The sequence below is a fragment of the Talpa occidentalis genome, unplaced genomic scaffold (genome assembly GCF_014898055.3).
Source record: "Talpa occidentalis isolate TD23 unplaced genomic scaffold, MPIMG_talOcc4v2.1 talOcc4.9, whole genome shotgun sequence".
Taxonomy (NCBI): domain Eukaryota; kingdom Metazoa; phylum Chordata; class Mammalia; order Eulipotyphla; family Talpidae; genus Talpa; species Talpa occidentalis.
The window spans coordinates 14,776,508-14,798,617 of record NW_023605305.1 but is presented as its reverse complement, the minus strand read 5'-3'; the positions used below and the strand labels follow the sequence as shown (position 1 = coordinate 14,798,617).

Sequence of the window (22,110 nt, the reverse complement as noted above, 5' to 3'; positions counted from 1 at the left end):
GCCTGTCCCCACTGCTACCCTTCAACATTTGTCCTACAAACAGATATTCAATATCCATTAGTTCCAGAGCCTTGATCATTTTCAAATGCCTCCAGGTCCTTTCTGAACCCCCAGGGCCATCCCACAAGGCCTTCTGAGCAGCTCCTCCAACACCTCTTCTTTATTTGACATTCAGATCCCCTTCTGCACTTTGACCCTTCAACATTTGTCCTACAAACCAATATTAAATACCCATTAGTTCCTGAGCCTTGATCATTTTCAAATGCCTTCAGGAAAGAGCTGAGATGCCAGAAAGGGCCCAGACCCTGAGTCTTCTGCTCCCCGTGGCCTCCTGAGGTTCCAGCACAGCCAGGGGCCACCCTTGCTGTTACAGGGCAGGGAGAGGGGCAGCCCAAACCCCGCAAACCTGCCTATTCTATATGGGTTCTGCCATCCGCCGCATCAACACAAAACATGAGACTTTAATGGGAAGGAACTTTAATACAATTAGGAAACAATACAGGAAAGGCAAAGAATCTAGTTTCTAAATCAAGCATCCAAAGTTACCCGTCCCCTCGTGGGTAAAAGTCCATCCATATGGGATCGGTCCAGAGCAAGGCCCCAAAGCCTGCCACGAGTCTAAAGCATCTTCCAGTGGGGACCCACAGCAAAGGGTCACAAACAACCAGACAAGCCCGGAAGGAAAAGAGCAAAATCAAAATCAAGATAAAAGCTGCCATTGTCACCTCCCCACGAGTCTCACCCACATCTGTGTCACCCAGTCCACGACCAAAAGACAAGTGCAGTTTCTTCACGTGTCTCTAGGCTCCACGCGCCTCCTCCAGGTCTCCTGGCTCCATCCTGCTTCCTTCCTCAGTCTCCTCTGCAGCTTCTTCTCTTCCTGCTCAGCTCCACCCTCCATTTGGGTAGGGCAGGGAACCTGGAACCTCCCCCTTTCCTGGGGACCACCCTGTTACATTGCCAGTGGTGTTCAGCCCTGTGATCCACAGGAGACTGGTGATCAGGAATGGGGCTAGGCCCTGTCTTGTTTAGGCCCAGGTTGTGGAGCCCCTGGACAGGACTTACCCTTCAGAGCCCACCGCTAACAAGACTCTGGGATTGGGTGAGTGTAAAGGCAGGAACAGGCACAGTGCCGGTTCTCTGATCCCATGCAGACCGGGTAAAGGAGGAGTCAGAGTTCTCAGTGGGTTTTTTGCAGGTCTTTTATTGGGGTTCACCAGGCATATGGCAGGCAGGGGTGCTGGGGGGCCGGGAGGCTGGCAGGCCTCCAGCAAATCCTCACTCTATCTGGGCTCTCTGGTTATCTTGGCTTCTCTTCTTTGCTTCTCTTCGGCTTCTTTCTCAGCTTCTGCTGGCGTCCCCGTGACGCCGCCCTTAAAAGCACAGTCTCAGCCCAGGTGAATCCCATCTACATCTGCCCACACCCTCCTCCAGGTGCCCGCCATCAGGCATGCATTCAGGACCTCAAGGATCCATCATCTATCCTGATGGTGGGAGGGCAGAAAAGCCTGACATTTTCTTTACCCTACAGTGAGTTTGGCCCAGTGTATTTTGTTTCCAATATCCTGTCCTGCTCTACAATGTCTACAGGAAGTGGGCGGGCAGAATGGAAGAGCTGTAAAGGCTCAGACTGGGATAGGTTTACGCAGGGACACCCAGGCAGCGCCCCTGTGCCGGAGCCAGCTATTCTAGGCTCCTCCAGCAGAGGGCAGGCTTCACCCTCCAAGAAGTCTGACTCATCTCTCCAGGTGGGCTGGTTTTGCCCAGCTCCAGTAGCCTAAATGTCGACCCTCCGTGCTCTCCCGGACATCCTCAGCACTGCTGTCCCGCCTGGTGACCGCCCTGATGGTCATTTACCTTGACAATTGGCGCTTTGTAACACCAGTTAGCTGGTAAGAGCAGTGATTCCTTCATGTATGTTCCTGTAGTTTATCAAACATGACTCTCATTTGGTCTGCAAAGCTCCTTGGAAAAATAATTTATTATTAAAAATAATTTATTATTATGGCCACTGTTTAGAAGGGGTAACTGAGGCTCATAGAGGTTAAGTGGCTCAAACGGAGATACTGCTGCGGCTGCTATCATTATATCTATTAAGCCTTTGCTATGTGCCAAGGATGACGCTAAGAGTTTGTTTAATCCTATAATAAAGACAGGGAAGTACTGAAATAGGAATACACAAACAGATGATTGGGATATATAGAGCTTATTAATTGTACAGTTCAAATTTTCCACGTTTTAGGGTGAATAAAGACAGGCTTTTACGCCATTCACCTCTGTAGCTATCACCTGCAGCCTTGCTCTAGTTAATGTAGAAGGTGTGTGGGTGTGGGGCATGCGCGCTGACTATGGACACCTGAGCATGGTGTCCATGCTCGCACTCGCACTGCATGTGCGAGTGTGCAGCCTGAGCCTAGGAGGGAGGGGATAAAAGGCGGCGTTACTCAGAAAGGATGATGGTGCCTAAGATGGGGAGAGACCATGAGACAATGCCAGAGAGTCGAGAAAAGAGCATATAAAGATTCCCGGGGTGCTCAAGTTGCCATCTCCCTGCTGGCTTGTTTCCCCTGTGAACTATTAAAAAACCTGTGGGGATGATGCCAAGGGCTCCAAGATCCTCTTTTAAGCTGCCCAAACTGACGATGAACCTATCCAGCCTGGGATGGTTGCAAAACACATGTCCGTTCTCAAGTTTTGTTTCCTTGTTTTATCAAATGCTGTGAGAGGTGTGTTAAAATGTCCTACAAAGGGATGTTTGATTTGTCACTTTCTCTCTCTACCATTTACAACTATGTTATTAGATGCACACTATTTTTAAGGATTTATTTTATTCATGCATACAAAAGCTGGGGTGTAGGCCAGAGGTGCAGGGGGTGAGAGGATTCACCAGGGACAGAATGGGGAGCAGAACAGGTGGATCCACTGAAATACACTGCTGAGGGGAGCAGCAGGCTACACAGGAGAGATCTGCTGTGCCATGTGGGTCAGCTCCCTGGCTGGGATTGAACTTGTCCTGCAATGATTGCGGACAGCTTCATAGTGCTGCGTCTTAACCCCTTGTGCCACCAAGGAGGCCCCCCCCCCAAGTTATGAATTGTTAAAGGATAATTATCTTTCACTGCAAATTCAGAGTAGAAACTTTCCTTGCTCCTCTCTTCTGAGTGCCAGGCTGTTTTACATAGCTTGTCCACTGTTTTGTTTTCAAAGATTTATTTATTTATGCATACAAGAGCTGGGGTATAGGCTAGAGATGCGGGGAGTGAGAGGATCTCCAGAGAGAGTGGGGAACAAAACAGGCAGACTGACTGAATCCACTGCTGAGGGGAGAAGCGGGTGAGACAGGAGAGGTCTGCTGCGCCAGGTGGGTTGCTCCCTGGCCAGGCCGGGGATCAAACTTGTGCTGCGAGGCTGCGGATTGCTTCAGAGTGCGTTACTTAACCCCTTGCGCCAGCAGGGAGACCCTCTTCCACTGTTGTTACAGTGTGTTGGCGTCTTCTATTGGAACCCCAGTCTTGGAGAATCCCTGAGGTTTATCTCCTGTCTTCCACATATCCTATGCCCTCATGAAAAGGAGGATATTATGTCATGCAGAGTTTGGCAGGCATCCTGAGGGTTAAAGACAATTTCCTCTCTCCACAGTTCCTGGTTTAACTTCATTTTGGAGCTTTGCATATTTTTTATATTCACGACAGTCCAGCAACATTGTTTAAAAAAAAATCCCTTATACAACATATTGTTTTTCATTGGGTCACTCAGGTTATAAATTCATCATGTTATTGGGAAAAAATTTAAACATGGATTCCATCATCATTAACACATTTTTTTGTGACATTTTAAGTCTTATATATATATATATATATTTTTTTTTTTTTTAAAAGATTTATTTATTTATTTATGCAAGCACTGGGTACAGTCAGAAGCGCGGGAGGGTGAGAGAATTCACCAGAGCCAGAGCGGGGAGCAGAACAGGCAGACTGACGAAATACACTGCTGAGGGGAGCAGCAGGCAGCAGGAGAGGTCTGCGCACCATATGCGACCCTCCTCCGGTGGCCGGGGAGCAGCCGGGGATCGAACTGGTGCTGCAGAGGCTGCGGGCAGCTTCGCAACCCAGCGCTCAACCGCTGCGCCACCAGGGAGGCCCAAGTCTTTTATATATTTTAATGTTATAGATTTTATATAGTACAACTTATATATGCTTTATAATTAATTATATATGCTTTACAATTAATTAACGTTAAATTTCATAACTAGGGCCTCCCCTGGTGGCGCAGCGGTTGAGCGTTGGGCTGCGAAGCTGCCTGCAGCCTCTGCAGCGCCGGTTCGATCCCCGGCCACTGGCGAGGGTCCCACATGGCGCGCAGACCTCTCCTGCTGCACCCCGCTGTTCCCCTCAGCAGTGTATTTCGTCACTCTGCCTGTTCTGTTCCCCGCTCTGGCTCTGGTGAATTCTCTCACCCTCCCATGCTTCTGACTGTGCCCAGTGCTTGTATGAATAAATAAATCTTTAAATAAAAAATAAATAAATTTCATAACTAACCCAGAGACGTAGATTCATCCATGGATCCTACAATGAGGATCCTGACCCTGTTAGATACCTGAGAGGTAGAACAAAAAGAGGGTATGTGAGACATCCAAGGAATCCAAATAGGAAAAGAAGAAGTCAAACTATCACTATTTGCAGATGATATGATAATATACATAGAGAACCCCAAAATCTCCACAGAAAAACTAATTCAACTCATCAATCAATTCAGTAAAGTGGCAGGATACAAAATCAACACGCAAAAGTCAGTAGCCTTCCTATACATAAACAACAAATCTGAAGAAGAAGAAATCAAAAAAACCATCCCTTTTATTATTGAAACAAAAAAAATCAAATATTTGGGAATAAATCTAACAAAAGAGGTAAAGGACCTATACAAAGAAAACTATAAAACACTGTTAAAAGAAATAGAAGAAGACACAAAGAAATGGAAAGACATCCCCTGCTCATGGATTGGAAGAATAAACATTATTAAAATGGCCATCCTACCAAAAGCATTATACAGATTCAATGCTATTCCAATCAAAATTTCAATGTCATTCTTCAAAGAAATAGAACAATTATTGATGAAATTCATATGGAATCACCAAAAACCCCGAATAGCCAAAGCTCTACTGAAAAAAAAAGAAGGAAATGGAGGCATCACACTCCCAGACTTCAAACTATACTACAAAGCCATAATCATCAAAACTGCATGGTATTGGAACAAGAACAGACATACAGACCAATGGAATCGAATAGAAAATCCAGAAATAAACCCACAGATTTATGGTCAACTAATCTTTGACAAAGGAGCAAAGACTATGCATTGGAGCAAAGAAAGTTTGTTCAATAAATGGTGCTGGGAAAACTGGGTCGCTACATGCAAAAGAATGAAGCTTGACCACTACCTCACACCATACACAAAAATCAACTCAAAATGGATTAAAGAACTAAACATAAGACTTGAAACCATAAAATACATAGAAGGAAATATAGGCAAAACACTACGGGATTTGCACATCAAAGACATCTTTACAGACACATCACCCAAAGCAGTGATAGTGAAGGCAAAGATAAACAGCTGGGACTACATCAAATTAAAGAGCTTCTGTACAGCAAAAGAGACAATAACAAAAACAAAGAGAAACCCCACCAACTGGGAGAACATTTTTGCACCCAACACTAATGATAAAGGACTGATCACAAAAATCTTGCAAAGAGCTGATGAGACTCAACAACAACAAAGAAAATAATCCAGTCAAAAAATGGGCAGAAGAGCTAAAAAGAAACTTCTCTGAAGAGGAAATGCAAATGGCCAACAGGCATATGAAAAAATGTTCAACATCACTTGTCATCAGGGAAATGCAAATCAAAACTACCATGAGATACCATCTCACACCAGTGAGAATGGCACATATTAAAAAAACTAGCAACAACAAATGTTGGCGAGGATGTGGAGAAAAAGGAACTCTTCTGCACTGTTGGTGGGAGTGCAAACTGGTCCAACCACTGTGGAGAGCTGTGTGGAGATTTCTGGACCTACTAAACATAGAGCTTCCATAGGATCCAGCAATTCCACTCCTAGGTATTTACCCAAAGGACACAGAAACATCAACTCCAAAGAGCACCTGCACCCCTATGTTTATAGCAGCACTGTTTACAATAGCTAAGCTTTGGAAACAACCGAAATGCCCAAAAACAGATGACTGGATCAAGAAGATGTGGTACATATACACCATGGAATATTACTCAGCATTCAAAAAAGATAAACACATGCCATTTGCAGCAACATGGATGGCGTTGGAAGGGATCATGCTCAGCGAAATAAGCCAAAAAGAAAAAGAAAAATACCGGATGGTCTCACTCATAGCAGGAATCTAGAAAACTTAAATAAGGGACCAGGAAAATGAATATAAGAAAGTGAAAATCAAAATCAACAAAAAACTATGAACCAGAGACACTTTTTGGGGGGTGGGGGGCAGGAGGGGAAGGATTGGGGTCAGAATGGGGCGTTTGCAATTGTATGGGGGAATATAAAAATAAAATTTATTATTTAAAAAAAAAAAAAGAGGGTATGTGTATGTTTTAGCTTTGACCACAAAGCTACAATTCACATTCCTCTCCTGCCTTTTTTTTTTTTTTTAAAGATCCATCCATTTATGCATACAAGAACTGGGGTACAGGCCAGAGGTGTGGAGGGTGAGAGGATTCACCGGAGACAGAGTGGGGAGCAAAACAGGCGGACTGAAGGGAGCAGGAGGGACAGGACAGGTCTGCTGTGCCATGTGCGTTAGCTCCCTGGCCGGGGATCAAACTTGTGCTGCAGTGGCTTTGGACAGCTTCATAGTGCTGTGTCTTAAGCCCCTGCGCCACCAGGGAGGCCCCCCTTACCTGTCTTTGAAGACCCTTCATAATTCCATCTCATTGTATTCATCCAACCTGTTTTCCTTTCCCTTTCTTTTTTTTAAATTGAAGTAACATTGCATTACAACATTGTATTTCAAGTGTTATCCTTGAGACTCAACATGGCCGATCTTTTTCCTTGGCGTATGTTGCCACAGTACTCATCAGGCATCTCCACAATCTCCACTCAATTCTCTGCTTGCCTCTGGGGTGAGGAGTAGCAATTAACATTATGGACTCAGGTGTGATCAGGTCAAGCTCCTACCTGGGTTCAACCTGGTTCAGAACCTGAACTGATGCAGACCTTAGGCAGGTTATCTACCCTCTCTCTGCCTCTGTTTCTTTACCCATAAGATAGTAAAGAACAGTGCCTCCTGGCAGAGCTGTAGGGGATGCTATGAGTCTGTGCACGGAAACTATTGACATTCCTTTGGGAAAGACTTAGAAGAACCATGTGTCCTCTCCCATCCACTGGGATTGATATGATTAGAGGACCCACCTGATCACCTGTTGGTTTCCAGATTTCTTTCTCTCTTTTTTTTTTTAATAGAGGCATGTTTATTTATTTATTTGTTTGTTTGTTTTGTTTACACATGCACTGGGTACAGTCAGAAGCGCGGGAGGGTGAGAGAATTTACCAGAGCCACAGCGGGGAGCAGAGCAGGCAGAAGGACCGAAGTACACTGCTGAGGGGAGCAGCGGGCGGCAGGAGAGGTCTGCGCGCCATGTGGGACCCTCGCCGGCGGCCGGGGAGCAGCCGGGGATCACACCGGCGCTGCAGAGGCCACGGGCAGCTTCGCAACCCAGCGCTCAACCGCTGCGCCACCAGGGAGGCCCTCTTTCTCTCTTTTTTTTTTAAAAAGATCCATCTATCTATGCATACAAGAACTGGGGTGTAAACCAGAGGTGCGGGGGTTGAGAGGATTCACCAGAGAGCACCGGGAGCACAACAGGCAGATCTACCGAAATACACTGCTGAGGGGAGCAGCGGGCAAAACAGGAGAGGTCTGCTGTGCCACGTGGTTGCTTCCTGGCCAGTCCCAGCCGGGGATCAAACTTGTGCTGCAGTGGCTGGTGATAGTCTGATAGTGCTGTCTTTAACCCCTGTGCCACCAGGGAGGCCCAGTTTCCAGATTTCTTGTCTGCTAAACTGGAAAAAGACTGGTCCAGGTCAAGCCTAGGCAGCAGGCTGTTTAATTCGAGCCAGCTGGAGAAGGTCCAGAGCTCCGGCACTGAGGGTTGTGTTCTGACCTGAAGCCCTAGCCCAGAATGGTTGCCTCCCAGGAGACAACCGTGCAACTCCAGCCTGCTGAGGGCTAGTCTATGACTTAGCTTTCCAGGCCTTCGGTGTCCATTCTTTTCCTCCCAATATCTGCTCCATTTACCCTGCACTCAGAGTTCTCATGCCAACAGTTCCGTATGCAACTAGAATTCTGGTTCTTAGTCTTTTGAGCCTCTTTAAAAATCTGTTAAAAGTTATGAAAAATGCTTATACATGTATTATATATAATGTATATAAATGTATATATTTCTAGCAGGGCAGCCGACAATCCTGGAGTCTTGTGTTCTTGCTTAGGAAACTCTGCCCTTAAATACCTGAGTGATTTAATGCATGATCTCTCCTTGGAGATCCATTCATTCACTCAGCATATTATCAAAATCAGAAAGACAATGGCTACCGCCTGAGACCCTAATGGGCCAGGCACGCTGTATTATCTCTGACCCTTACAAGAACCCTGAAATGTAAGTATGGTCATCTCCATTTTGCAGATACGGGAACTCAGGCTCAGAATGAAGTGACTTGCCCAGGGTCACACATCGATTGTGTGGTATTTGCAGAAGTTAGATTAGTTTGGTGTAGCCCGGCTACACCAAAGCCTGGGCTTCTGCAGCTGGATCACAGTGTCTCTGGTGATAATCGAGTTGCCTAATTTCTGCTCATAACAAGCTAAACTTGAAATACCAGGAAATGGAAGAGTGAAGTTAGAAGCCCAGGCTTTTTTTTTTTTTTTTTTTTTTCTAATTTAAACAATTCCCTTGAACCAATGAAAAACCATTGCAAAGGGAAAGTATTGCCTTTGAAAGTCGCACTTTGTCCTCAAGAGGTGTGGCCTGTAGGCTTTCTCAACTAGGACTTATGTGTATTATCTAACCACAAACCAACTGTCAGTCATTACGCTGCACTTTAGAGCACGGCTATGATTGGTAGACTGTGAGAGCAACATTTGAATTTAAAGAAAAAACCAAAACAACCAAGGGTCATTACTTCAGCAAAGATAAAGTTTTGTTGTTAGAGAAAACCCCTACTGTAGTCTGAGATTAGGCACTAAAACCTCGCTTTAGGGTAAAACCATTACCTCAGTAACATGGTGTTAATACCGTTAAGTTTCTCATTAAGAAATCAGCCCCTTCTGTGCAAAAATAAATAAAATCTTAAAAAAAAAATCAGCCCCTATTTTAAATAAAATTCACTGAAAAGATGTTAAAGATCACATGAAAGTGCTTTGTAAACTGCAAAGGATACAAAAAGGCTAGTAAATACAAATATTTGTGATTCAGGATTCAAATAAAAAGAATTACGCTCTGAAGAGAAAGCAGAAATCGCCCATCTTCCACGGCTGCACCAGAGCAGAGCCGCAAGCAGCCACCTTCCTGCCGCCCACTTTCCTACCTGTCACGAGATCAGGTGGAGGTGTTTTCTGCCGCCCACCTTCCCTCTGCCTTTCCTCACCACTAAGTGAGTTGTATCCTTAATTCTTTCTTCCAGAAAAGGTGTATATAATAAAACTTACAAAAGAAAAATGCTGGCCAGGTAACTTGATAGAAAAGAAACCATGGTCTCCATGTATAGATTGAAAAACTGCATTAAAATACATTTAGTATACTTCCTTCTGAGTCTGGCATGCATCCTCAACTTAGTACAGTAAGATGGGATCAAAATTTTAAAGAACTTGAAATGTTGAAACTTCTATAATTCAATTATCTTTTCCTCAGTAATAACTTATTACAGAAGTTTGATTTAATAGGTAAGGGTGAAAATGACAGTGTTTCAAATTTTATACCTTCTCTGGCCCACTTTCTCCTTTTATATTCATGAAGTAAAATAGAACTCAGAATCACCAAAGCAGCAATATAGATTTTTCAGGGTTTTTTTGTTGAAACTCACTTTATTTTAAAAAAAAACAGTCATGAACAATAAATTACAATCATTTCCCCCCTTTTATAAATTCTTCATAAAATATATTTGACAATTTTAAAAGAAAATTTCAAAAGTTGCTTTCAATTTTGAAGTGCTGATGACTTATTTTCTGACCATCTTGTCATGCTGGTGAATTATTTTGTAGCTGCTACAATAGTTTGATTGATAAACATTTTACAATTAAAAACAACAACAACAAAGAGAAAAAACAGACCAGCAGAAAGAACTATTCAGTGTGCTATTTATCTGACACTTAACACTTACTTCATCGTAATGATAAAGTATCCCTTAGCACCAAAAATCTACAAGAACCCCAACTTTCTAAGTGACAACTAGTGCAAAATAACATTCTAGGAACTAACTGTACAACCCCATATTTTAACCGGCCACAGCTGCCTATAAGCTTATTTGAAATATTTGGTCTTTTTCAATTAAGACAAATTTCATAAACACTATAAACCATGGCAAAAGACCCTATGAGGAATAATTGTTTATTGAGTACCTATTATGGGCAAGGCACTATGCACACATTCTTATTTTCACTTTTTTCTCTAGCAAGGATTCAGGAATTTCCAAGTTTCATGAATCATGGTTATTTTTCATACTTGATTGGAAAAGGCTGTTGCTGTATGCCTTTTTTTCCCAACAGAACTTTAGTGCTGAGCACACAGTAGGTACTTAATAAATACCCCGACTGAAGAACAAATAATGACAAAAGAATTTACTATCATTTTGCTTGGTTTCATAGACTATTTGAAAATACAAGGACTTTGAGAAAATTCCAGAAGAAACATCCTGATCACCTCCCACGGTACTACAAGAATTCTACCTCACAGGTAAAATCTTTCAAAATAAATAATTACTAGCTATTTAAAGGAGGCAGGGCCAAAAATGAGGAAATCATGGCTCCAAGCACATAGACATTTGAAAGGCAAATGAAGCGCTGGCATTTCATTACCTGAACCACCACAAATCTCTGCAGTGCATGGTATTGATGAGACATTATAATGATGCTTTTCTACCTCCAGTAATTCAATTCCCTTAACCAGATCTGTGTAGAACCAATTTGGTGATATGTGTGGTCAATTATCAAGTGTTCCTGTGTATTTCTACCTCTAATTTTCAAAATAATTCTTATATAAGCTTGAAAATGTTAAAAGCATATGATTTTTTTCAATTTAAGAGGATTATCTCAACAAAACCTTTCAGTACAAATTTTAAACTTCCAGACCAAGTAATGCATAGTACAAAAATTTTACATGCTCCATTTTTTTGTGCTTTTTTTGTTTACCTTCTGTAGTCCCCTGAACACATTTTAAATAAAGACAAAATTATGACAGCATTCCGAAAGTTGTGGAAGTTCAAGAAACTGAGGAAACTATGCAAACTATCAATGATTTCAATATTCTAAATTTTTTTTTGACCAAAGATTCTAGTGCTTTATAAAGATGAACCTAGATACAATGGTCTTAAGCCTATCCAACCTTAAAGGCTAATGTTTTTAGGAAAACTTTCTTTTCTTAGATTTTGACTATCTGCATATACAGGAAAATAACTAGAAAAACCATATAGGGTTAAAATCAAACTGGCTTCAAGAAGAATAATGGTCTACTGGTTTTTGACATAGACCTTACCAAGGGATTGTATAAAATGGATAATTTTTCTACTTCAAAGATAGTTTATCCATTTGTTAAACTGTGTAGGTATCATCTCCTATGTTAGAAGAAGGTGATCAACATTTAATACAACCATATTACTACCATTACTGTGTCAAATAAGACAAAATAACATTAGTGCCAAATGAAAGGAATTCCAGTGATTAAACAAGAGTCTATCAAGGGTAGGCAATGTGAGGGTAGAGCTCATTTGGTTTCTTCAACTTTATGCTGAGGCTTTAAGTCTTGAAATCAGAAATTAATATATCAAGTACTGTAGTTCATCTGTAAAACAGAGGAATCCTGTGTTCAAATTTATAGCAGATTGCAGATGCTCAAGTGTGGACGTGTCCTAAAGCAGTGGTTTAATTGCTTAACTGAATGCTTGCTTACCTAAAGAAGGTATGGCGGAATCACCAATGTCCTTGCCAACCTGCTACACCATGACTGTGTGACTATTCCAACTGCTACAGCTATAGGGCACTGGAGAGCTCAAACAGACTTCAGCAGCTTTGGCTCTCTCAATTCCATTTATGTTTAATCAGATAACTTTAGATCCTCCAAAATGTTTTTTTAAAAAAAGCTGTATTACAAAAATAAAAACTTAGTATGAGTTCATTAGTGGGAGGGACAGGGTAGGAAGATGAAGGAAGGTTCTTTTATTTTTCATTACTGATTTCACCAGAAAAATCTCAAAAACCCAAACCTACATCAAATAATTTAAACAGAAGTGGCATTTTCTTCATATGGAATGCAAAATGCACACATTCACATACTTACATATACATAAATATATACATATATGTTTCCTTTACAAAGCTTCAAAGGTTGCATTACCAGCATGCAAACCTCTTTTTCCATGGAAATTCCTAATACTGACAAGGAATGTCTAAAATACTTAGAGACATATTTCCAGAAAACTGGACTCTCTTGGCTCTTAGAGAATTTTCCTGCCAAGCTTCTACCAATGATCATTCAAAAAAAATTTACACCCACATTGGTAATACACATTTAAAACATACTAACAAAAACGGTCAACTTGGACTTAAGGAATAACGAGGAAAAAAAACATCCCACAATAGAATCTAAACCCTTATAAGGTGTTTAGCCTTTTATATTCTTTTTCGGCCACATTATGTTGCATCACTGTTAAAACAGAAGCAGCATCTCATCCAAGGTATTTGCAAATAGTATATGTCACGTTTCCCAGCTGCTATCTTTAAATGCAATTTGTACTAATCTGAGTTCTAGTTCAAAAGCATCTGGACGATCCTGAGGGTTTGCAGCCAGCATTTCCTTAATCAGTTGTTTCATTCGCCCGTTCATAGACTTTTTCTTCACAGGAATGAGAAGTTCCATTTTGGGATTTTCCAGAAGCGCCTCCCCAACAGGCACTATCTCAGTTCCTTGTTTTACATAGCTCCCCAAGAGTTCCTTCTTTGTCTCTGTGTCTATGAATGTTATCCTTTCCAGCATTGCCCAGATGATAATCCCCAGAGCAAAGATGTCAGCTTTTGCTGTGTAATGTCCCTCCCACACTTCAGGAGCCATGTAGAAATCTGTCCCACATGCTGTGGAAAGGAAACACTTGTTTACACTGACAGGTTCTTCTGGGTTCTGACCAGAGGCTGAACAAACTTTACTTAGACCAAAATCAGCCACTTTTAGTGTGGGTTCCAAGTCACTAGTATCCAACCTGCTTTGAGAAATCAGGATGTTATCAGGCTTCAGATCGCGGTGGATGATCTGGTTTTTATGCAAGAAAGCCAGGGCACTGCTCAGCTGAAGCATAAAGCTGGTATTAGTTTTACGGTTGGGTTTCCTGGACAACAGATACTCATTCATATCTCCTCCGTCACAAAAATCCATCACAAACCACAAGTAATAGGCGCTTCTGGGATCAAAGGCAATTTCTCCTTTTAATGAAGTCTCTACAAGCTAGAGGAAGGAAAAACACAAATTACAATCATCTGCACGGTTTATACAATTTAGTTATAGAAAGACTAACTCGTTAAGTTAATTTTCAATTTTAAGTGGAAATTGGACAAACATTTGGTCAGTGCTTTCATGTGTATTTATTTTAAACTTCAGTCCTTCAAACTGTCACTTTATCCCTAATGAATATACATCAGCTCTCTAAGTCAAGTGATAGCAATATTTATTTAAAGATAGCTTTATTTTGAAAAGTATCCAACTGGCTACATATTTCCTGCATGTGTCAATGGAGCTGAACTCTCCCCACCTAGATAATAGCCTCATGAAATGACCAAAATTTTGGCATCTCGACCTAAGACAGAGTCAGCTGGGGTATAAACATCAATTAGGAAATTCAATCCAATGAATCAGCCCAAAATAAACTTGCTCACTACACATACACTATCAGCATCTGTGAAATCCAGAGAAAAATGATCAAAGAACAAGTCGTCACAGAAAGAAAGTGCTCCTGTAGTCAACGATAAGAAGAGAGTGACACCATTACTTCATAAACTTCCAGAAGCAGAATGCAAACATTCTGACTATCTCTATCACTGGGTGGTGTCTAAAAACCAATGTATAAAAATCAAATTTGCATTTAAATATTTCTTTGATACAAGCTGAAAACCTAAAATAAATCACTATTTTGTCATCATTATCTAATTATAACTTTACTACTTGAAAGTCAAGAATATTACTTCACTGAACATGAACTACAAGCCTAAAGTACAAGCATAGTGCTTGAAATCATTTGTTATATGGGGTCCTTTTCAAAGCCATGGATTGAACAAGCAACCCATGAGGGAAACAACAGCTGTTGAAGAGTGTGTGAACTGTTCATTTTACATTTAAATCCACTGACACTTCCTCTTGTCATTTTGGTGGGCAGAAGCAAAGAACACCTCCTCTCCTAGCCATCTCTCAGGATGACAAAGAGTAGTATTCAGTAGTCTGCAACTATCTTTTTTTGCATGCATTTTTCTTGTTGCAAGTTAGCCAGTGAGACAGAGAAAATGAAAGACTAGAAAGGTACAGATGACACAATTATTTGTCAGGTATACTGATAACTTGTGTTGAGATTAAAACCAGCACCATCTCTCTTACTTCATTTCCTCTCTTTGTCTTTACACTCAAAACCAAACTTTTTTTTTAAAGAGTTATTTATTTATTTATACAAGCACTGGGTACAGTCAGAAGCACGGGAGGGTGAGAGAATTCACCGAGCCAGAGTGGGGAGCAGAGCAGGCAGAAGGACCGAAGTACACTGCTGAGGGGAGCAGCGGGCGGCAGGAGAGGTCTGCGCGCCATGTGGGACCCTCCTCCGGTGGCCGGGGAGCAGCCGGGGATCGAACCGGCACTGCAGAGGCTGCGGGCAGCTTCGCAACCCAGTGCTCAACCACTGTGCCACCGGGGAGGCCCTCCAAACCAAACTTTCTAAATGTCTCTGAGCAATGCAGATCCCAGCATTCAAAGACAGGTTTACAGTAAAGTCAGGTAGTAATATTTTATGAGCCACATTAAGGTCTCTATTCCACGTTCATCTTCCTTTTCTTTCTTTCTTTATTCCATGTTCATCTTCCTTTTCTTTCTTTCTTTTTTCTAGCAACTCTTTACAAATGTTAAAAGTTTTTAGCATTTGGGCCAAATAAAAAGAGGCCAAAGGCAATAGCTTAAGGACCCTTGGTTGAGAGCTGTAGAAATACAGAGCCTAATATGCTTATTTTTATGTGTAGTGGGTGTTCGCCATAGGTTCTCTTGCTTAAAGTCCTTCAACAACATTCCTGTTCTCTTTGGGATATAATTTAGTTCTTTAACGCGGGCTGTGGCTCTGACTGGGCTGATCTAACTTCATCCAAAACAACTCTCTCTGCATGCTATAATCTTATTATCATTATTTCAATTCTTAGAATGCTTTATGCTTCCAGTTATCTGGATGTACAAATCTATCTGTTTGGGAAATTTTCTTTTCTTTTTTTAAGATTTATTTATCTATACAAGAGCTGGGGTACAGGTCGGAGGGGCAGGAGGGTGAGAGAATTCACCAGAGACAAAGCGGGGAGCAGAACAGGTAGACAGACGGAAAGCACTGCTGAGTGGAGCAGCGGGCGAGGCAGGAGAGGTCTGCCTTGCCATGTGGGTTTTTCCCTGGCCGGCAGGGAGTTGAACCCCCGCTACAGAGGCTGTGGACCGCTTCAGAGTGCTGCACTCAATCCGCTGCACCACCAGGGAGGCCCCTGCTTGGGAAATTTTCTTACTTTCTTGGCTGACTCCTCTTCACTCTACAAATTTCAGTTTAAACATTCATAATTCCAGGATAATGTCAGGTTTCCTATTACATGGTCCTATACCATCACGTACATCTCATTCATGACTCTTGTCACGAGCATATAGACTGGTCACAAAGTTCTTATGCATGAGATTATGTCCTATTAATGACTTATTGTATATTTTCTTTAAGTTGAGGATTTTGCTATTAGAAAATGATTTAATTGCTTCAACTGAGAGCAAGGAAGATGTCTGGGAAAACATGGAGACACATTAAAATCTGTGCAGAGAATTGGAGAAGACCATGCATAGGGACTCTGTGGTCACCATAGCTTGTTGGTCTTTACTAAATGTAGATGTAGAAAAAGCACTAATGCTAAATGTGTTGAATATTTAATTAAATAAATATCTAGTTAATAAAATAAATGTGTTGAATATATAGTTAATTAAATTAAGAAAATTTCAAATTGAAAAGCTACCTATTACTAAGCATTTCCTTTCCTATGTGTCATGAATTGTATCATCTCTAATTTTGATAACACCCATTAGAGGTAGAAATTATTATTCCTATTTTACATATGAAGAAATAGATGCTGGGGAAAGTTGGATTATTTTTTCCAAAGCCATACTAGCAAAAAGTGCTACAAGTCAAACACATGTCTATCAGATTTTAAAAATGAAAGGGATTACTAAACAAAATGGGTTTTAGTTAAAAAAAAAAATCACCGAATCAAATCTGGAAGTACTTTACATCCTTAAGTCTTGAAAAACCATCTAATTCTTTGTTACTAAGATGGTTGCTGAGCCTCCCTGGTGGCGCAAGGAGTTAAGCAACGCACTATGAAGCAATCCGCAGCCTCTGCAGCATGAGTTCAATCCCTGGTTGACCAGGGAGCAACCCACATGGCACAGCAGACCTCTCCTGTCTTGCCCGCTGCTCCCCTCAGCAATGCATTTCAGTCAGTCTGCCTGTTCTGTTCCCCACTCTGTCTCCAGTGGATCCTCTCACCCCCGCCCCCACTCCGTATCTCTGGCCTGTACCCCAGGCCATGCATGCATAAATAAATGCATGCATGCATAAATAAATCTTTAAAAAAAAAATGGTTGCTGAATCTAGACTCAATGATATCATCAGCACTAAGTTCTATGTTTAAATGTCTTTGCTTCTACCCTCTGAGACAGATTATCTCCAAAATTCAGTGCATCTCATCTCCAAAATTCAGTGCAAAGTTTGGCAAGGTTCTATCTACTTTTAAGAGAGAATGTGGTAAAAATGTTCCCGAGCTCAGCGCTGTGAAGCTGTCCACAGCCTCTGTAGCACCAGTTCAATTCCTGGCCGGCCAGGGAGATAACCACATGTCGGGGCAGACCTCTCCTCTCCCGACCCCTGCTCCCCTCAGCAGTGTATTTAGGTCCATCTGCCTGTTCTGCTCCCTGCTCTGTCTCTGGTGAATCCTCTCACCCTCCTGCGCCTCTGGCCTGTACCCCAGCTCTTGTATAAATAAAAAAAAAAATGTTACCAATATGTTCTATCAGTGCAACTAAAATAGTAAGCATTTTTAGAAAAGGAAACAATAAAATGAGCAAAGGCCAACTATTGTGATTTATATTCATCATTTTTTTAAAGATTTATTTTTTATTTATACAATAGGTGGGGTACAGGCCACAGGCGCCGGAGGGTGAGAGGATTCACCAGAGACAGAGTAAGGAGCAGAACAGGCAGACAGACCGAAAGCACTGCTGAAGGGAGCAGCAGCTGCAACAGGAGAGGTCTGCCGTGCCATGTGGGAATCTCCCTGGCCAGCCGGGAATTGAACCTGTGCTGCAGAGCCTGCAGACAGCTTCAAAGAGCTGCGTTCAACCCGCTGAACCACCAGGGAGGCCCTATATTCACCATTTTAAAGAGAGAAAACTTTAAGGCATAGCATGCTAAATATCAAGATTGCTTTTTGTTCATCACTCAGTGAAACCTGCAAGTTTCTAATTACAGATCAGTATGTCTGTGTTCTTTGTTGGTCCTAATCCAAAAACTTTGCTGTTTTAAAAACTGACTTATATTCTCATGTCAAATTCTGAATTTAGACACAAACATGGAGGTATTTCCCTTTTCTAAGAATAAGTTGGACTTAAGAAATTTTGCTGTTGCTTTTAACTAGCTATATCTTAGGTATCTTTTCTCTCTTGTGAGTATAGAGCTACTAGAGATTTTGATATATGGCAGAAGCCAACCTAAAAAATAAAAAACTTTTCTGTCTTCTATGTTAGTGCTTTCCCCAGATCTACAAATGAGTAATGTGGAGGCAAAAGAATAATTTGGAGGTTAAGACAATGTAAGTGTTAGCTGTCAGATAGTCCTAGATTCAGTTTCCAATTCTGTCACTTGCTAGCATCTATTCTAAGCCTCAATTTCTTTATATGTAATCATGACAATAATAGTACTTTCCTCATAGGATTGTTCTGAGCAACTGCATTTAAAGAACATGGAAGTAAGTAGGAACCCAAATGTTAGCTAGTAGTAGTGTTAATAATAATCAGGTACTAAACCACAAACTTCATGAAATCTAGCTGGAATTACATGGTTAATAAACCACATAAACTCTCCAAAATAACAAAAGGTTTGTTTTCAAACCAGTGATTTATATATAAAGAAATGCCCAATTACCTATGGTGCTGCTATTGATTGTGGAGTTTTCCTTTTTCTTTCTTCAGTTCCAAAAAAATTGATCTCAAGTGAACTTTTTAGACTCCATTCTTGTTCACTTCTCTAGCTCCTATGTTGCGCCATTCCCTATGCAGACTGGCAAGTATCATAGCATAACAGGTGACTTATGTTATTTTTAGATATTTGCATCACAGGTTTAAATAAAACCTTGTTTTAAAGCAAACATCAACTCAATTCTTGGCAGACCCTTAGCTGTATAAACTGCTAACTATATAAACATCTGCCTTTAAAGGTAGAAGTTCATCTGACTCTTTCATTTCTCTTCTTGCTGACCAATGTTATATTGAAATCATTTCTATTTCCCATTCAACCACCACATACCTGTAAATAAAGGGAAGAATTAGAGCCGTGGGACATCTTTTGCACCATCCCATCTTTTTGTAGGATGCATTCTTCCAAGTGAATCACATTTGGATGTTGGCTCTTGATACTGCTTAGTGCCCAGAACTCACGCAGGGCTAGTTCAACATTTTCAGGTGCATGGCATCGAATTTTCTTCACTGCCACCCGTGCAGAGGTCTTTCTGATGACTGCTTCATATACAACACCATAACTACCTCGGCCTACCTCCCGTATTAAATCGTACTTTGGCTGGCTACTCACCATCTTCAAGGTCAAGGTTTCTGGAAAAATCAACAAAGTGCTCTGTTGAAATTAAGTATACCTACTGGCTTATATTTCTTCTTATGAATGATTTAGTTATCATCTGTCTCACTGTTTACAGAGCTTGAAAGATATTAGCTATACCTTGAGGAAATCTAAATATTTTGATGATGATGACGATGATGATAATGATACTAATAATAAAGCAGCTAACACTTATGTAGGACTTACCAGGTATTGACTATTCCAAGCACTTTTTTAATATCAAATTCATTTAATCCTCATAACAATGTTATAAGGTAGATACTATTATGGTCATTTTATAGATGAGGAAATTAAAGGATGGAGAGTATCATACCCAAGGTCAAAGAGCTAGTAACTGGTGGACCTGAGGTTTGAAACCAGGCCATGTGGCTGTGACACCCATAATTTGAACCACCATACTACACTGCCTTCCTACACAAACTGCTCCAGAATGTCATTAATATTAAGCCCCCAAACTCAGCATTCTTATTTACTGATCATGAAAAAGCAAACAAAGCTACAGCTTCTCCTTAAAGCTGACATATACATAAAAACGCATAAAAACCAAAAACCCCTCAGAAATATAAACACCTGGCTTATGCATAGCTACTCAAAGTGAACGAAGAGCACATGTATAACAGAAAATGAGCTGTTTTTAGTCTTTAAAAGTAAACAGCCAAACTGTATTCCTCTTTTCATTGTTTATGTTCTTTCTTTATATTCTGAAATAAATGGAAATAAAATTTGTGGAGAAAAATGAAAAATGTCTTCTTAATAATAAAGCTACCTGGAAAACGGTTACCTTTTTCTTGGTAAACAGTAACTATTTAGGTCTAAATAATTTTTGCCATCAAAAACTGGCCTGTACATCAAGGGGCTCTCTGACAGGAATGCAAACTGCTAAATATTTAAAGGCAGGAGCAGAAGCCCTACAGAGAAATGCTCATGTGTAGAACCAAGACAGTCTAAAGCCTGCCTCCTCACTCTCGAATAATGTCAAGGTTCTAACGAGCTTCAGGAACGAGCCCTCACCTGGAGGGAGCCACCAAGAGCCAGAAAAGTAGCCTGGACAGTCCAGTCTTACATTGGACAGTTGGGGGCATAAAAAGCTACTAGAGCCCGAGCAGTGGAGGCCAGTTACTTTAAGCCCATAGCATAGTTTCATAAAGAAAATGAAAGCTTCCGAGATTCTTAGTCCCACTTCCTTTAACTGGACACCCACCCTTCAAATCCTTACTGCATTTCCTTGCGTCTGATTTCCTGCCCCAGAATCTTCTGTCCCCACTAGAGTAGACAGTGTCGCCTGCTCGCGGCGGATCGCCAATCACTATTCCTCTCAAAGTGGCTGGTCCTTCGCGGCAGTCCCATTCAGAGAGCACCCGGCCGAATAAGGGGGAGGGGGGTGTTTAGGAAACCCCTGAGGTATTGGATCAGAACCCCGCGCGGGGGGCAGCCCGCGCGAACCTAAGTGTCTCGGAAGGCAAGTCTCGGGCGTTCTCGCCCGCGGGCTGCTCGCGCCGGGGACGCGGCCGCCGTCCACCTGAGGGGGCTTGGGAAGGGCCAGTCCTGGGCAGAGGTGTGACCCGACGCGGCGCCGCAGAGCCCCGCTCATTGGCCAAGTATCAGGCCCTCCCCCTCCTTGCAGGGACCAGATGAAACCCCGAGGGGATCTTCTCGAGGCCCTGCACCCCGAGGAGCCAGCCCGGCAGAGGCGCTAGTTCCTCGCGGCCGGCGGCCAGGCCCCGGGCCCGCGCCGGAGGCCGCGGCGGGGGCCAGTGGCCTGAGGGGAGCGGGCCGGAGGCCTGAGGCGCGCGGGGCCTTCCGCAGTGAGACTCCGCTGACAGGTCCGTGACAGGCCTCCCGTGGAGAGAGGCGCACGCAGGGCCCTCGTCTCTGCAGCAGGGCCTCGCCGCCCGGCCGAAGGGCCAGATTTACCTCAGGGTAGCCGCCGCCGCTTCTCCCTCTCACGGGCTCTGCAGGCCGCCATTATCGGGCAGCTCGCGCCTCCGCCGCCGCAGCCTCCAGTCAGAGGCCGGCGCGCGCCCCCGTGGTGCGCGCGGACACACCCCCTTACGCCTCGCGGCCCCGCCCCCTCCGGCTTTCCGTAGCGCGAGCCGGGACGCCCCGCGCCTTCCTATTGGGCGCGCGCCCGGGGCCCGCGGCCGCTCCCCGCGCCGGTGGCTTCCAGGAGCCTGGAGTCGCGGAAGGTGTGCGCGCCCGGAGCGCACCACTCGCGCCGCTCCCCGCAGGGGGGGCGGGCCCGGGAGCGGGGCGGCCACCCCACGCCCAGGGCGCCGTCGCCCTCCAGCCGCGGCGGACGCGCTCGGCCCGCGACCCGGGGAGGGTCTGAGGCAGCCGGTCCGAGCCGGGGGTGCGCGCGCCCGGCGCGGTCCCCCCTCCCCCGCGGGGCCCCCCTCCTGCCTACCCTGCGGCGGGCAGGTGTGCGGAGGCCGGCGGGGTGGAACGCCCGCCGCATCGTCCTCGGCGCGGGCCTGGGGTGCCCGCGGGACGCGGAGCTCCTCGGCCGGCGGGCGGGCGGGCGGGGAGGCGGGGCGCGCGCGGGGAGGCCTGGCGGCCGCCGCGCCGGCACCGGGGCTGCACCTTTTGTCGGCGCCGCGGAGCCCTGTCTGCCGGCGGGGCGGGTGCCGGGGCGGCGGCGGCGCGGGGCTGGGGCGACCATCTGGAAGGCGCCGTCCCCTGCCCCGCGGCGCGGTGGTATCTCCCTTAAAGAAGCCGGCG

The 22,110-nt window shown here is 43.6% G+C and overlaps 1 protein-coding gene across 1 annotated transcript; it reads right to left on the bottom strand.

The window, feature by feature from the left end:
- Positions 1–10,062: 10,062 nt before the first annotated feature.
- PDIK1L (PDLIM1 interacting kinase 1 like) lies at positions 10,063–21,445 on the bottom strand. The gene is made up of 3 exons (XM_037499058.2): positions 21,307–21,445; positions 19,066–19,367; positions 10,063–13,721 (listed from the first exon to the last, which is right to left on the bottom strand). Exons 2-3 carry the CDS (start codon positions 19,348–19,350, stop codon positions 12,981–12,983), a joined length of 1,026 nt encoding a protein of 341 aa, XP_037354955.1. The 5' UTR covers positions 19,351–19,367; positions 21,307–21,445; the 3' UTR covers positions 10,063–12,980.
- Positions 21,446–22,110: the final 665 nt, after the last annotated feature.